At 67.4% G+C, this 15,829-nt stretch overlaps 3 protein-coding genes across 3 annotated transcripts; all 3 read left to right on the top strand.

Annotated features, from left to right (window-relative positions):
* The first annotated feature begins 1,853 nt into the window (after nucleotides 1-1,853).
* On the top strand, nucleotides 1,854-3,484 carry SNAI3 (snail family transcriptional repressor 3). Its single transcript, XM_086468838.1, has 3 exons — nucleotides 1,854-1,932; nucleotides 2,560-2,940; nucleotides 3,303-3,484. Exons 1-3 carry the CDS (start codon nucleotides 1,854-1,856, stop codon nucleotides 3,482-3,484), a joined length of 642 nt encoding a protein of 213 aa, XP_086324964.1.
* Nucleotides 3,485-6,177: 2,693 nt separating this feature from the next.
* MVD (mevalonate diphosphate decarboxylase) lies at nucleotides 6,178-10,948 on the top strand. Its single transcript, XM_086469329.1, has 10 exons — nucleotides 6,178-6,247; nucleotides 6,736-6,806; nucleotides 6,912-7,026; nucleotides 7,802-7,948; nucleotides 8,053-8,252; nucleotides 8,905-8,979; nucleotides 9,202-9,420; nucleotides 9,530-9,645; nucleotides 9,738-9,846; nucleotides 10,868-10,948. The coding sequence occupies exons 1-10, from the start codon at nucleotides 6,178-6,180 to the stop codon at nucleotides 10,946-10,948; spliced, it is 1,203 nt and encodes a 400-aa protein (XP_086325455.1).
* Nucleotides 10,949-12,547: 1,599 nt separating this feature from the next.
* Nucleotides 12,548-15,013, top strand: CYBA (cytochrome b-245 alpha chain). Its single transcript, XM_086469201.1, has 6 exons — nucleotides 12,548-12,605; nucleotides 13,827-13,896; nucleotides 14,112-14,186; nucleotides 14,457-14,540; nucleotides 14,639-14,720; nucleotides 14,831-15,013. The coding sequence occupies exons 1-6, from the start codon at nucleotides 12,548-12,550 to the stop codon at nucleotides 15,011-15,013; spliced, it is 552 nt and encodes a 183-aa protein (XP_086325327.1).
* The last annotated feature ends 816 nt before the right edge of the window (nucleotides 15,014-15,829 follow it).

Raw genomic sequence — 15,829 nt, 5'->3', positions numbered from 1 at the left:
TGCAAGGAGTATGCAGAGTCCCTTCCCTCCCCAGGGAAAGGGCTGGAGCTGCTCTGCTCCCCTCCACTGAGCCGGGCTAGCGAGGAGGGATGGAGTCTTCTCTTACCAGCGTGGCACTGCTGGCACCCCCCCTCAGCCCAGGGGGGCGTCCCTGGTGGGATGGAGAGCACTGGCATCTCCCAAAAGGGACCCAGGAGGGTTTCCCTGTCCCGTCCTCAGCTGGGACCCTTGGGTCCACAGCAGCCTCCACCAAGAGGAGCTCCCTGCCTCTGGCACAGCACTATTAACCTGTCTCCTTCCTTCCTTCCTTCCTCCTTCTCCTCCTCTCTTCCTTTTTCCCCCCCCACGACGCCAGAGCAGGGGCAGCAACGGCTGCTTTTGTAAAGCACTTTAAGGCCCAGGTAGGCGCCGCGCTGCGCGGGCAGCTCCTGCCTCTCCCCGCTTGGCACAGGGTCGGCTCCGGCTCTGCCCGCTGCCAGCGGGGCCGTGCCAGGGCTCCCTCCCGTCAGTGTGTTACCCGCCACTTTTTGCATAACTAGAACTTTTAACGAGACCTACTGGGTTTTTTTTGAAGAAGAAGAAAATCAACGACGTTATTTGTAGCAAACCATTTTTCTCAATAAAGGCAGTTTCATCCACGGGTGGCCTCGCTGTGCCGTCTCCGCCGGGGGTGAGGGACAGGGTGGGTGCCCCAAACCCTGGCTTTAGGTGAGCTGCTCCTTCCCCAAACGCGGGGAGCTGCGTCCCCAACTCGTCAGCTCCTCCCGTGAGTGCCGCCGCGGGGTTTGGCAATGCCGTTTCGTCACCCTCGCCCTCCTCCCCGCCCTGGGCTCCCCAAGACCCAGCACTTCGCAACCTGCTGTCCCAGTGCCGGGTGTTGCCAAACTTGCCGGGGGATGACGTGCTGCTGGGGGGGATCCCCCCCGCACCCTTCCTGGCACCCCCCGCCCCTGGCTGCCTGTGCCTCTGCCAGCAGTCACGTCCCCCTCCCTGGCAGCCGGGTGCTGGCCCTTGAGGACGCGGGGAGGACGCTTGGCACCACGTGCTGTCCCCAAAGCTCTGCTGGCCACCTGCGGGTGTCCCTGGGAGGTGTCCTGGCTCCGAGCCCCCCGTGGGGCTGTCCCTTCACACTGAGTGGCTGATCCCTCCAGCCTGGGCACGGGCTGCACCCATGTCCCGCTCCCTGCGGGACCGATCCTGGGAGCAGCCGCTGGTGTCCCCTCGGAGGGGTACGGGGGTTCGCTCTTGTGCCACTGCTGGCTGGAGCGTGGCTACTGTCCCGGGGACAGTAAAAGTCTTGGGGACACAGTGGCCAGGGGTGATCAGATGGAGGAACCCCCTCGTCTGCTCCCCAGCCCTCCCCAAACAGCCCCCACAAGGCTTTTGGGGCCGGGAGGGCACCGCAGCAGAGGGGACGGACACGTGGCCGTGCGACCTCAATGGTGGCTGCCTGTCCCTGCAGGGAGAAGGGGTGTCGGGGGTCCCCGTGAGCCGAGGTGCCTACCCCAGGTGGGTGTCAGGGGGAGGGTCATGCCCTCTGGCGAGCCAACCCAGCCGGGCATGGGGCTGCCGCGGGCAGTAGGAGCTTATTTGTGGGCCGTACGGGGTGGCAGTGCCAAGGGACGGGGCTGTCCCCAACGCCGTCCCTTGCACCTGCAATGCCTGCGCTGGTGGCCAAGGCCAGCCCTCGGGCTGCGGTTGGCCCCGGGGCTCCCCCGGGGGCTGCCCATGCTAATGAGCCCCCCGGGGCCTTATGGCATCTGCTGGCGTAGGACACAGCGTGGGGACGCTGCCGTGGGGACACTGCCGTGGGGACACAGCCCTGGCTTGCCCGTCACCCTGCCCGTCCCGCCATGCCCCGCTCCTTCCTGGTGAAGAAGCCCTCCAGCACCCGCGTCCCCAACTACGGCCAACTCGACACCCGGGCTCAAGGTAAGGCTGGGGACCCCCCGGGACCCTCAGCTCCTGGTGCCACCCCACGCCTGGCAGCGGGCAGGGGCCCCCCTGGTTGATCTTGGGGTGATGCCACAATGCTGGGGGACTCCTTGGCTCCGTGCTCCCCATCCCGGGTGGCTCGGCTGGTGATAGTGCTGCTGGAGGGGGGGAGGGGGTGAGAATTAGGGTCACCCAGGGGATTTCAAGGCATGGGGGACCCTCTTGTCCATCTTTCCCATCCGTATGGGGGGTTCCTGCGCCCCTTGGGGACGGGAGCAGGTCCGTGGGTGCTTGCCAGCACGGTTCCTGACCCCCCCATCCCAGCCATGCTGCCCCAGGGGATGCCCAGATTTTGGGGTGCACCCAGCCCTGGGCGAGCTGGCACCCAGGCTCAAGCTGGGCTCCAGCTGGGGGGTGTTTACGACTCCCCTTTTGGGGGGGGAAAGACTGTTTTTGCTCTGTTTTGCAGTGGGTGCATCGGTTCTGCCGTCCACAGGGGTGGGAGCAGATGGGGGGGACCCGGCACAGATGAGCCCTCGCTGAATGGGGGGAGGTTCTGGGGACCAAGTGGGCATCCCGGCTGCCACCCCTCACCCCTTACCCCCTCCCTCCCCACTCCCGCAGAGCTCAGCGGCTCGTGTGACTACGGGGGGCTCCACACCCCTGGCCACCACCAGCCTCCCGCCCCCCCCCGCCTGCAGGACCACCGTCACCTCCTCGCCCGCTTCCCCCTCCCTCTGCCGCCCGACGCGAAGGCTCCCTCCATCCCAACGGGCACCCCCAGCCTGGGCAACCCCCTGAAGGACACCCAGACCCTCAACCTGCCCCCGCGGCGGGGGCTGCACCGGCGGAGCTTCAGCTGCCGGCACTGCGCCGGGGCGTACGCCAGCCTGGGCGCCCTGAAGATGCACCTTCGCACCCACACCCTGCCCTGCCTCTGCCGGCTCTGTGGCAAAGCCTTCTCCCGGCCCTGGCTGCTCCAGGGCCACATCCGCACCCATACCGGTAAGGATGGGACCCCCCCGGGCTGCTGCTGGCCTCGCCGGCACCTCGGCTTTTTGGGGGTGAGGGGTGTAAAATCGCCGTCTGCCCAGGCTTGGCATCGCTTGCCCTCCAGGAGGGACCTGCGTGGGGTGGGCACAGCCGGTGCTGGGGGTGCTGGCACGCACCGTGAGTCCCGTGGGAGACCCCACGGCAGGTCCCACTGGGGTATCGCCCCTCCCGGGAAAGCACCGATGGGTTTCAGGGGCTGGGAAGCGCTTGGGGGAGGCACGGGGCGAGGTGATGAGGGCGAAGGAAGAGGGGATGGGGCACTGGGGTTCGGGGGGACCTTGGCTACGGGGGTGCCCTGAGCGTGCGTCCCGCAGGGGAGAAGCCCTACGCGTGCCCCCACTGCAGCCGGGCCTTCGCCGACCGCTCCAACCTCCGCGCCCACCTCCAGACCCACTCGGACGTCAAGAAGTACCGGTGCCGCGCCTGCGCCAGGACCTTCTCCCGCGGGGCGCTGCTGGCCCGGCACGAGAAGGGGGGGTGTGGTGGGGCGTCCTGAGCCCCCCACCACACGCAGCCACCCCGGAGAGGGGCAGCGAGCCCTGTGCTGTGCGCCATGGCGTGCTGGCACCGTGCTGTGCCACGCCGTGCCACGCTGCACCGTGCCATGCTGCGCCGTGCCGTGCCGTGCTGCGCCTTGCCATGCCGTGCCACGCCACGCTGCGCCGTGGTGTACTGCACCGTGCCGTGCTGCAGCGTGCTGTGCTGGGCTGGGTCATACTGTGCCGTGCCATGCCGTGCCACGCTGCACGATGCCATGTCATACCATTTCGTGTTGCGCCGTGCCGTGCTGCACCGTGCCATGCCATGCCATGCCATGCTGCACCGTGCCGTGCTGCGCTGTGCTATGCCATGCCGTGCTGCACCGTGCCGTGCTGCACCATGCCATGCCATGCTATGCCATGCTGCACCGTGCTGTGCTGTGCTGTGCCATGCCATGCCGTGCTGCACCGTGCTGTGCTGCACCATGCCGTGCTGCACCGTGCCATGCCATGCCATGCCATGCTGCACCATGCCGTGCTGCGCCGTGCCATGCCATGCCATGCCATGCTGCACCATGCCGTGCTGCGCTGTGCTATGCCATGCCGTGCTGCACCGTGCTGTGCTGCACCATGCCGTGCTGCACGGTGCCATGCCATGCCATGCCATGCTGCATCATGCCGTGCTGCGCCGTGCCATGCCATGCCATGCCATGCCATGCCGTGCTGCACAGTGCCATGCCATGCCATTTCATGCTGCACCGTGCCGTGCTGTGCCGTGCCGTGCCACGCTGGTGCAGCACTCCAAGAAGGGACCCGAGGGTGTCGGGCAGGACGGCCTGGACTCCGGCAGCGGGTCACCCAAATGCCGTGGCTGGCTGCTCCCCGGTGGCTCTGGGTCCGGGGGACATGGTGCCTGGCTGCTCTGGGGCACCGGGGGGGATTCTTACCCCTTACAGCACCGGAGACATTAAAAGTGGAGCCGAGCACCATGGAAAGTGTCCCTTATTGCTGCCGGGGCTGTCCCTGCGCGTCCAGCACCGCGTCCCACCAGCCCTGCGGCAGGATCTGGCCGTGGTCCACCTGCCCGCCCCTCTGTGCAGAGCCCCTGGCTGGCCTTGTGCCCCCCCCAAAAAGGGACCTGGTGGCATTTTGGGCTCAGGGCTGCCTGGCTGGGGTCTGGCCTGGCCAGGGCTGGGACGGCAGAGACGGATGGGGGGGACAAGGCCACCCCGCAAGCGTGGCCCCGAGCATCCCCGCGGCGTGGCGAGACTCGGCGGTGAGACCGTCTCCGCCACGGGGGTCTCTCGGCGCCCTCCCCACGGCGCCGTGGTGGTGGGGACGGCCCTGTCCTCGCTGGTGTCACCCCGGGTGCTGCAGCAGGGGGGGTGCGGGGGGTGGTTTTTAGGGGGGGGGGGTGCCAGAGGAAGCCGCTGCGGGCACCCCGCGCTATTTGCAGCTCTGCCCGGCTAAATCGGGCCTCGCACCTGCGCCGGCGGCGGGGGGAAAGAATCCCACACCCCAAAATAGCCGCGTGCCGGGCCCTCCCCTCCCAGCCATGGAAAATGCTTATAAATACCCGGGGGGGGGGGTGGGGGGGCACAGCCAGGAGCCCCCACCCTGTCCCCACAGGGGTCCCCAAAGCTTCCCGCTATGGAGATGGGGGGGATGCTGCTCCCCACACCCCTCGTGGGTGTTTATTTGGGGTGGGATGGGACCCGTGCCCCCCCCCCCCCTCGCTGGTGGTGACCCTGTGGGAGAGAGGCTGTGCCCACCAGCACCACGGTGTCACCCATATGTCTGGCATGTGCCCCCCGCCACCCCCCGGGCACCCGGATTTGTGGGATATTTTCCACTGCAAGTGAGTGACCAAAGGATAAAAATACCCTGGGATGGGGCCACCCAAGGGGGGGGGGGGTGTGGGTGGCCCCCAGCCCTTGGAGTGCTGGGGGCACTGGGAGCACTGGGCGGGGGGCACTGGGAGCGTTGGAGGCTCTGGGGCTACTGAGGTCACTGCGAGCGCTGTGGGGTGGACTGGGAGCACTGAAGGGGTGCTGAGGGCACTGGGAGCGCTGGAGGTGCAATGGGATATTGGGGTACCGGGCATACTGGGAGCACTGGGGGCTGTGTGGGCGCTTGGGAGCGCTGGAGGCACTGGGATACTGGGGGCCCTGAAGGCCCTGGGAGCGCTGGGGGAGTACTGGGGATATTGGGAACGCGGTGATGGGGGTACAGGGGTTTTGGGAGCACTGGGAGCGCTGGAGGGGTGCTGGGGACACTGGGGCAGTGCTGGGGTAATTGGGAGAACTGGGAGTACTGGGGCTACTGAGGGCACGGGGAGCGCTGGGGTAACACTGGAGCACTGGGGTGTTGGGGGGTAGAGGGATGTTGGGGACCACTGGGAGCACTGGGAACACTGGAGCGGTACTGTGACCACCGGCTCGACCCCGCCCCCGCCTGTCCACAACGACGCATGCGCAGCTCCTTCCCGACTCGAAGATGGCGCCCCCGCACGCCCATCCCATCGCGGGGAGAGGCGGGGCCTCTTCGTGGTCCGATCGCTGCTATTGGGTGCCGGGTGCCGGGCGCTGCGGCGCCGGCCAATGGCGAGGCGGAACCGCGGCACAGGCGACGGCCACGTGGGTGGGGAGGTGGGCGGGGCTTGAGGCCGCCCTCAGTTGCCGGGAGCGGCGGCGGCGGCGGCGGCGGCGGGATGGCGGAGGAGCGGGCGCTCGCCATGGTCACCTGCACGGCCCCCGTCAACATCGCCGTCATCAAGTACTGTGAGTGCCGGGGGCTGCCCCGGCGGCCGGGACCCCCCCTGGCGGCCGGGACCCCCCCTCAGGCCTGGGGAGTCCCCGGGACGCGACCCCCGGGGGGGGGAGCAGGAGGGTCGGGACCCCCGGCTGCGGGGCGGGCCGGTGGCGGGGCCGGGTTTGGCACCTGGTGGGGGGGTGGCAGCGAGCAAAGATGCAGTGCCGGGCCGTGCCAAGCCGTGCCGGGCCGTACCAAGCCGTGCCAAGCCCTGCCGGACCCTACCGAGCCCTGCCGGGCTGTGCCAAGCCGGGCCGGGCCGGGCCGTGCCATTCCGTGCCAAGCCTGGCAGCGCTGTGCCATGCCATGTGGTGGTGTGCCAAGCCACCCCGCGACAAGCTGTGCCATGCCAAGGGGTACGGCACCACGCCGAGCTGTGCCGTGCCGTGCCAAGCCAACCGATGACAAACGGTGCCGTGCCGTGCCAAGCCGTGCCGTGCCGTGCCGTCTCTTGCAGGGGGCAAGCGGGACAACGACCTCATCCTGCCCATCAACTCCTCCCTGAGCGTCACGCTGCACCAGGACCAGGTTGGTGTGGGGGCGGGGGGCAGGGTCAGGCCCCTCTTGTCCCCCTGCTCTGCCCCCCCAGCCCGTGCCCGAGGGGGGTGCTGAGCTCCTCCCGCTCCCCGGCAGCTGAAGACCACCACCACGGCCGCCGCCAGCCGGGACTTTGCCGAGGACCGGTTGTGGCTCAACGGGGAGGAGGCCGACGTGGGGCACCCCCGAGTGCAGGCCTGCCTGCGAGAGGGTGAGTGTCCCCCCCACACCCCGGGTGGTTGACGGGGGGTCGCCCTCACCGCAAACTTCTCTCGGCCGCGGCAGAGAAGCCGGCGCTTCTGTACGGCAGCGCTGGGGAGCACGGGGGATGGCTCCACCTGACGGGCTTCAAAGTTACATATAAAAATTCAGCATTTTATATCCTTTTTCTGCAAAGTCATGATCTTTAACCTATTTTAACATAAGCGTGCGTGTTATGCCCGCTGTTAATGTTGACATTTACCATGATTGGTCCACCCTATTAACTAACTTCATTAATATTCCTATACTAATATAATCACGGGTTATCTTGCTGATCAAGATCTCTGATATACAAATCAGGATGGGGAGGAGGGGAGGGTCTTCACCTTAACATGCCTTAGTTTCTCTGGTTTCACCCCGTAAGACAAGAAGACACGCCAAGAATGGGCACTTTCACTCCCTGTCTCCTGCCTCCCTGTTCTGTTCTGGATAACTTCACAATGAGCAGCAGCTTTAGCTTTGACCTTTGCAAGGCAGCAGCCGCTGTTTCTGAGCATCAGTGAGGTTTTTGGATGTTTCTTACTACGATGTAAACTAATATCCTTAATACATAGCGTTAGTTATTCCTTAAAGCAATGAAATCGTTCGTTAAAAGCAGTTAGTTATCAATGAAAAGTGATTATCTGTTCAAAATCCAAACTTGATTATAACACAGGCACCCCTGGGAGCCAGGCAGGGGGTGTGTGTGTGTCCCCCCCTCCCACCTGGCTCCTGTCCCCTCGCAGTGCGGCGCCTGGCACGGAAACGCCGGGGTGACAGCGCCGAGGACGCGGCTCAGCTCAGCCTCTCCTACAAAATCCACGTCGCCACCGAGAACAACTTCCCCACCGCCGCCGGTTTGGCGTCGTCCGCCGCCGGCTACGCCTGCCTGGGTGGGTGAAGGGGGACGTGGTGGGTGGCGGGGGGGTGGGGGGGGTGTGGGGTGTGTGCGTGTGTCCCCATGGTCCCCCCTCCTGGTTCCATCCTGTCCCCGCAGTGTCGGCGCTGGCGCGGCTGTACGGCGTGGAGGGCGAGCTGTCGGAGGTGGCGCGGCGGGGCTCGGGCAGCGCCTGCCGCAGCATGTTGGGGGGCTTCGTGCAGTGGGAGCGGGGCGAGCGGCCGGACGGCAGGGACAGCCTCGCCCACCAAGTGGCCCCCGAAACGCACTGGCCGGAGCTCAGGGTCCTCGTCTTGGTGGTGAGGGACTGGGGGGAAAGGCACGGGGGGGGGGGGGGGGGGCGGGAAGGCACGGCTGTACCCACCACCCTCCTGGCTGGGTGGGATGGGTGGGGAGGGTACTGGGAGCACCCTGACCCCATGGGGGTGCAGACCCTGGGGCTCGGGGTGGGGGGCAAGGCATGGCTGTACCCACCACCCTCCTGGCTGGGTGGGGAGGGTACTGGGAGCACCCTGACCCCCTGGGGGTGCAGACCCTGGGGTTTGGGGGGGTTGGGGAAGGCACGGCTGTACCCACCACCCTCCTGGCTGGGTGGGGAGGGTACTGGGAGCACCCCAACCCCCTGTGGGTTCAGACCCTGGGGTTTGGGGGGGTTGAGGAAGGCACGGCTGTACCCACCACCCTCCTGGCTGGGTGGGGAGGGTACTGGGAGCACCCTGACCCCCTGGGGGTGCAGACCCTGGGGCTTGCGGGGGTTGGGGAAGGCACGGCTGTACCCACCACCCTCCTGGCTGGGTGGGATGGGTGGGGAGGGTACTGGGAGCACCCTGACCCCATGGGGGTGCACACCCTGGGGCTCGGGGGATCTCCCCTGGTTGAGGCTGGGAGCTCGGGGCGGGGGGGGGGGGGGTGTCATGTCCCACCATCTGTGTGTGTCCCCCTCCCTGCCAGGTCAGTGGGGACAAGAAGGAGGTGGGCAGCACGGCGGGGATGCAGACCAGCGTGGACACCAGCCCCTTGCTGAAGGTACGGGGGCGGGGCGACGGGCCTGATCCTGCCCAGGGCAGCTGCCTGCCTCCTGCTTGCAGGCAGGGCTTGGGGTCCCATTTCCCTTGGGTGGGGGGCATTTCTCCCTGCTGGGGGGGGGTATGGAGGGAGGGTGGACGAGGGGGGAGGCTGCACCCAAAGGGTTGCGGTGACACGGGCGTCCCTGAATTCGGGGGGTGACGGTGCCTTGCCCCGCGGCAGCACCGGGCCGAGGTGGTGGTGCCGGAACGCCTGGCCCTGATGGCGCGGCACATCCGTGAGCGGGACTTCGAGGGCTTTGGGCGGCTCACCATGCAGGACAGCAACCAGTTCCACGCCACCTGCCTCGACACCTTCCCCCCCATCTTCTACCTCAGCGACCTCTCGCGCCGCATCATCGCCCTCGCCCACCGCTTCAACGCCCACCACGGGCGCACCAAGGTACCGACCGGGTGCACCTTCCCCCTCCCGGTTTTGCCGCGGTGCCGTGGTCCCTGACCGCGTCCCCGTGTGTGTCCCCCCCACCCCGGCACCCTCCGTCCCGCTGCAGGTAGCCTACACCTTCGACGCCGGCCCCAACGCCGTCGTCTTCACGCTGGCCGACACCGTGGCTGAGTTCGTGGAGGTGGTGAGACGCAGCTTCCCCCCCGCCACCAACGGGGACCAGTAAGGCTGATCCCATCTCGTTACTGGTGGGGAGCGGGCTGGTGGTGGCGGCGGGGGGGTCGATGAGGACTGAGCGCTCGGCTGTGCCGCAGGTTCGTGCGGGGGCTGCCCGTCGGCTCGGCCTCGCTGCCGGAGGAGCTGCTGGCGGCCGTGGTGACGGAGCCGGTGCCAGGGGCTGTCCGGTACATCCTGCACACCAAGGTAGGGGAGGGGGGCTAAGGGGGGGCGTGGGGCAGGGGACCTGTCTGTCCGACCTCTACAGCAAGGCTCTGGCCCTGTCCCCATCCCCAGGGCTGCATGTGGGACCCTATCCCTGTCCCCAAGGGTGCACAGGACCCTGTCCTCATACCCAGGGGTTTCTGCAGGACCCCATCCCTGTCCCTATCCCCAGGGGTGTGTGGGACTCCATCCCCAGGGCTGCATGTGGGTCCCCATCCCTGTCCCCGTCCCCAGGGCTGCATGTGGGACCCCATCCTTGTCCCTATCCGCAGGGGTGTCCGTGGAACCCCGTCCCCCTCCCCAGGGGTGTGTGGGACTCCATCCCCAGGGCTGCATGTGGGACCCCATCCCTGTCCCCATCCCCAGGGCTGCGTGTGGGACCCCATCCCTGTCCCCGTCCCCAGGGCTGCGTGTGGGACCCCATCCCTGTCCCCGTCCTCAGGGGTGTGCAAGACCCCATACCCGCCCCCAGGGCTGCATGTGGGACCCCATCCCTGTCCCTGTCCTCAGGGGTGTGCAAGACCCCATACCCGCCCCCAGGGCTGCATGTGGGACCCCATCCCTGTCCCCGTCCTCAGGGGTGTGCAAGACCCCATACCCGCCCCCAGGGCTGCATGTGGGACCCCATCCCTGTCCCTGTCCTCAGGGGTGTGCAAGACCCCATCCCCAGGGCTGCATGTGGGACCCCATCCCTTTCTCCCTCCCCAGGGGCTTCCATGGGACCCCATCCCCGTCCCCAGGGTTGTGTGTGGGACCCCATCCCCAGGGCTGCATGTGGGACCCCATCCCTCTCCCCAGGGGTGCGCAGGACCCCACCCTCTAGACATGTTCCCACTGGCGTGACCAAGGGGGTGGCTTTTTGGGGTCTGTGGTGCCCAGAGCTGCCTCATAGCTCCAAGGCAGGGGGTGGGGGTGGGGGTGGGTGTGTTCCCTGCAGGGAAGGGGACTCCCTGATGCCAGGATCTGGCCCCCCGCTGCCCCTAACCCCTCTCCTGCCCCACAGCCCGGCCCCGGTCCCCAGCTCATGGATGACCCCAGCCAGCACCTCCTGGGAGCAGACGGGCTGCCCCGCCGCTGTGCCTGAGCCCCGGTGACATCACCAGGGACAGCCGTGACGTACCGGGGCAGGGGGCTGTACCGGTGCCACCCGGGGGGGTTTGGGGGTGCTGAGTCCAGCCGGGTGCAAAGCTGTCCCCAGCCTCGGGGTGGGATGTGACACCCCAGGGCTGGTTTTTACCCTTTTGTAAGGAAATAAGAGGTTTTTCTGGCTGCAGTGCTGTTTTGGGGTGTATGGGCTCCGCGGGCGGCCCGGGGGGGGGGGACGGGGGGGGGGACATTGCCATTGCTGGCCAAAAGATGGGGTCAGGAGATGGGGCCGGTTCCTCCTAATGGCTGTGCCAGGCCCTGCTGGGTCTGATCCTGTCCTCTGTCACCCCACATGTCCCTGCTGGGACTGATCCTGTCCCCCTGCAAAGCCCCTGTCCTTCCACATGTCCATTGTGGGGCTGATCCTGTCCCCCTGGACCAGACTGATCCTGTCCCCCCCACCGTCCTCATCACCCCAAAATGCTGCTGATCCCTCCCCCCGTGTCCCTCGTAGGACTGATTCTGTCCCCCATCACCCCCCCAAATGTCCCTTGCGGGGCTCATCCTGTCCCCCTGGACTGGACTGATCCTGTCGTGTCCCCCCACCAATCCTTGTCACCCCAACATATCCCATGTCCCTCGCAGGACTGATCCTGTCCCCCATCACCCCCCAGATGTCCCTGCTGGAGCTGATCCTGTCCCCCTGGACCAGACAGATCCTGTCCCCCCCCCGGCCCATCCGTGTCACCCCAACATGTCCCGTGTCCCTTGCGGGGCTGGTCCTGTCCCTACAGCGCCCCTGTATGACCCCAGGGGTTCCCCAGCCTGGCCCGGGGCCGGACCTGTGTCCCCTTGGCGGGGCGAGGGGACTGGAGCGGGTCCTTCAGGGGGCGTGGCTTGTGGCATCGGGGCGTGGTTTACGAGGAGGGGGCGTGGCCGGGGCGGGGAGGGCTCCTGGTTACATTGTAGCGCCGTCGTCCGCCTTCCGGGTCGGGCCGAGCTGAGCCGAACCTTTCCGATCCGACCCGACCGGAGCCGAACCTTTCCGATCCGACCCGGCCGGAGCCGAACCTTTCCGATCCGACCCGGCCGGAGCCGAACCTTTCCGAACCGACCCGGCCGGAGCCGAACCTTTCCGATCCGACCCGACCGGAGCCGAGCCTGTCCGATCCGACCCGGCCGGAGCCGAACCTTTCCGATCCGACCCGGCCGGAGCCGAACCTTTCCGACCCGACCCGGCCGGAGCCGAACCTTTCCGATCCGACCCGGCCGGAGCCGAACCTTTCCGATCCGACCCGGCCGGAGCCGAACCTTTCCGACCCGACCCGGCCGGAGCCGAACCTTTCCGATCCGACCCGGCCGGAGCCGAACCTTTCCGATCCGACCCGGCCGGAGCCGAACCTTTCCGACCCGACCCGGCCGGAGCCGAACCTTTCCGATCCGACCCGGCCGGAGCCGAACCTTTCCGATCCGACCCGGCCGGAGCCGAACCTTTCCGATCCGACCCGACCGGAGCCGAACCTTTCCGACCCGACCCGACCGGAGCCGAACCTTTCCGAACCGACCCGGCCGGAGCCGAACCTTTCCGAACCGAGCCATGGGGCAGATCGAGTGGGCCATGTGGGCTAACGAGCAGGCGCTGGCGGCCGGGCTCAGTGAGTGGGGGGGGGGGGTGTCCGGGGGGTGCAGGGGGTGATGGGGACCTGGGTGCTGCCCCCCCCCTCGTCGGGACCCCCCCTCGCACCGGCCCGGTGCAGCCCGTGTCCCCCGGGAGGAGGCAGCGGGCGCCCGGCGGGGGCTCGGGGGGTGCTGAGCCCCGGGGGGGGCGACCGGGAGGCGCTGGGGGCTTCCGGGGTGGCGCAAGCGGGAGGCGCCGGGACCGCTGCCTCTTCTTCCTCCTCGTCCCCCTCTTCTTCTTCCTCTTACCCCCCCTCCTTCGCTCCCTCCCACTCTTCTCCTTCCTCTTCGTCCCCCTCCTCCTCTTCTTCTCCTCCTTCCTCTTCGTCCCCCTCCTCCTCTTCTTCTCCTCCTTCCTCTTCGTCCCCCTCCTCCTCTTCTTCTCCTCCTTCCTCTTCGTCCCCCTCCTCCTCTTCTTCTCCTTCTTCCTCTTCGTCCCCCTCCTCCTTCTCCTTCTTCCTCTTCGTCCCCCTCCTCCTCTTCTTCTCCTTCTTCCTCTTCGTCCCCCTCCTCCTCTTCTTCTCCTTCTTCCTCCTCATCCCCCCCTCCTCTTCTCCTTCCTCCTCATCCCTCTCTCCTCCTTCCTCTTCTTCTCCTCCTTCCTCCTCGTCCCCCTCCTCCCTCCTCTTCCTCCTCGTCCCCCTCCTCCCTCCTCTTCCTCCTCGTCCCCCTCCTCCCTCCTCTTCCTTCTCGTTCCCCCTCTCCCTCCTCGTCCCCCCTCTCCCTCTTCTTCCTCCTCGTCCCCCCTCTCCCTCTTCTTCCTCCTCGTCCCCCCTCTCCCTCTTCTTCCTCCTCGTCCCCCCTCTCCCTCTTCTTCCTCCTCGTCCCCCCTCTCCCTCCTCTTCCTCCTCGTCCCCCCTCTCCCTCCTCTCCCGAGGTTTCCTGCCCACACAAGGCAGCCAGAGCGGGGGGGGGAGCAAAGCTCGTGAGTGGAGGTGGCATGTGGCCACGGGGCCATAAACCTCCCCCCAGAGACACCCCCCCCACCAGCCTGGAGCCCCCCGAGTTCCCTTCCCCGAATCCAAGGGGTCCCACACACAGCATCTCCCCGGGGCCACGATCCTGGCTTTGGGGGGGGGGGGGGGGTTGGATCCCAGGTTTGGGGGGGGGGGGTGGTGCGGCCATATCCTGGCTTGTGGGGGACGAGGGGGGCTGTGTCCCCAGGCAGGGACCCCCCCAACCCCGCTCTGTCCCCACAGTCATGCTGACGGGCGGGATCGTGGCCGTAGCGGGGCAGTTCAAGGGCTGGTACTTCGCGGCGTACGCCATGTATCCTTGTGGTGTGGGTGCCCCCCCCCGGGGCTGGGCTGGGGGGAAAATCCTGCCCCAATTCGAGGGACATCACCCCCTCTCCGGACCGGGCCCAAATCACTCTTTCCCTGCCTGCCCCAAACAGCCCTTTTTTTTGGGGGGGTGAGGGTTGTGTCTAGGCACTAATCCTGCCCCCAAGCACCCCTTTCCTTGACACCCCCCGCCCCCCGCAGCGTGGCAGGCGTCTTGGTCTGCCTGCTCGAGTACCCCAGGAGCAAGAGGAAAAAGGGCTCCACCATGGAGAGGTGGTAAGTGGGGGTCCCCCTGGGATTTGGAGAGGGGGGGGGGGGGGGGGTGTCCTGGTATCCCCCCCTCCGCCCCTCCAGACACAGGGATGTGGGACTGGGGTCAGCAGCAGGGCTGGCCCCCACAGGTGGGTTCCCTGGGGTGCCCCATGCAGGGACCGTGCAAAAAAAAAAAAAAAAAAAGGGAGTCCGTAGGGGCTGGGTGTCCCCCTCGCTGGGTTGGGGGGGGTGGGGGAAAGGCCCCCCCTGACCCCCCCCAGTGTTCCCCTGCAGCGGCCAGAAGTACATGACGGCGGTGGTGAAGGTGTTCGGGCCCCTCACCAGGAATTACTACATCCGAGCCGTCCTGCACGCGGCGTAAGTGGGGTGCGAGGTCGGGGATGGGGTGCAGCCCCCCCCCCCCCCCTCCAGAGCCCCCACCCCCCCTCAACCCCCCCCCCAAATCTCTCGCACAGCCTGGCCGTCCCCGCTGGTTTCCTCCTCTCCACCATCCTGGGTACCGTCTGCCTGGGCATCGCCAGCGGCATCTACCTGCTGGTGAGTGCAGAATGGCTTGGGGGGCGGGGGGGGGGGGGGGGGGGGTTTTGGGGGGGGTAGGAGGAGGGAGCCCCCCCCCCCCCCCCCCGATGACCCCTGTGGCTTTGCAGGCAGCGGTGCGCGGGGAGGAGTGGAGACCCATCGAGCAGAAGCCCCGGGAGCGGCCGCACGTGGGGGACACCATCAAGCAGCCGCCCAGCAACCCCCCGCCCCGGCCCCCCGCTGACGCCCGCAAGAAGCAGCCAGCGGAGGTGGGGGGGCAGGTGAACCCCATCCCTGTTGAGGCTGAGTAACGGGGTGGGGGGGGGTGTGTCCCCTCCTCCTGCCGCTGCTGCTGCGCCGCTCGTGCTCCTGCTTCCCAGATGCACCCCAGCCCCTGGTTTTTTTGGGAGGGGAAAACGGGGTGCCTGGCTCCTGGGGATCCCCAAGTCCTCAGGGATGCTCAGCTCTTTGGGGGGGTCATCAGCTCCTGGGGATGGCCAAATCCCCAGGGATCATCAATTCCCCTGGGCTCCCCAGCTCCCAGAGGGATCCCCAAATCCCCGGGGATGCTCAGCTCCCCTTGGAGTCCCCAGCTCCCATGTGCGCCGCAGCTCCTGGGGATCCCCAAATCTCTGGGGATCATCAGTTCCCCCTGGGCTCCCCAGCTCCCAGAGGGATCCCCAAATCCCCAGGGATACTCAGCTCCCTGAGGGCTCCCCAGCTCCCTGAGGGCTCCCCAAATCCCCAGGGCTCCCCAGCTCCCTGAGGGCTCCCCAGCTCCTGTTGGATCCCCAAGGATGCTCACCTTCGGCGGAGGGGGGGGGGGTCTGTGTGTGTGTGTGTATCCCCAACTCCTGGGCATCCCCAAATCCCTGAGGATTCTCAGCTCCCGGAGTGGTCCCCAGCTCTGCAAGCAGCCTCTGGTTCCCTGGGGGGGAGGCGGATCCCCAAATCCCTGGGGAACCCCAGCGGCCCAGGGAATTCCCAGCTCCCTGAAGGGTCCCCAGACCCCACAGCGATGGGGGGGGATCAGGCCCCTCTGCTCCCTGCACCGGCTCTCGCTGGGTTTTTTTGTCACTTCTGCAGTTGCTGTTGCAATAAAAGGTGGGAAAGGCACCGGCTCCCCC

Source organism: Leptosomus discolor, chromosome 8 (genome assembly GCF_034619465.1).
Source record: "Leptosomus discolor isolate bLepDis1 chromosome 8, bLepDis1.hap2, whole genome shotgun sequence".
Taxonomy (NCBI): Eukaryota; Metazoa; Chordata; class Aves; order Leptosomiformes; family Leptosomidae; genus Leptosomus; species Leptosomus discolor.
The sequence above is the reverse complement of the archived record's forward strand: the minus strand, read 5'-3'. Positions and strand labels throughout refer to the sequence as shown.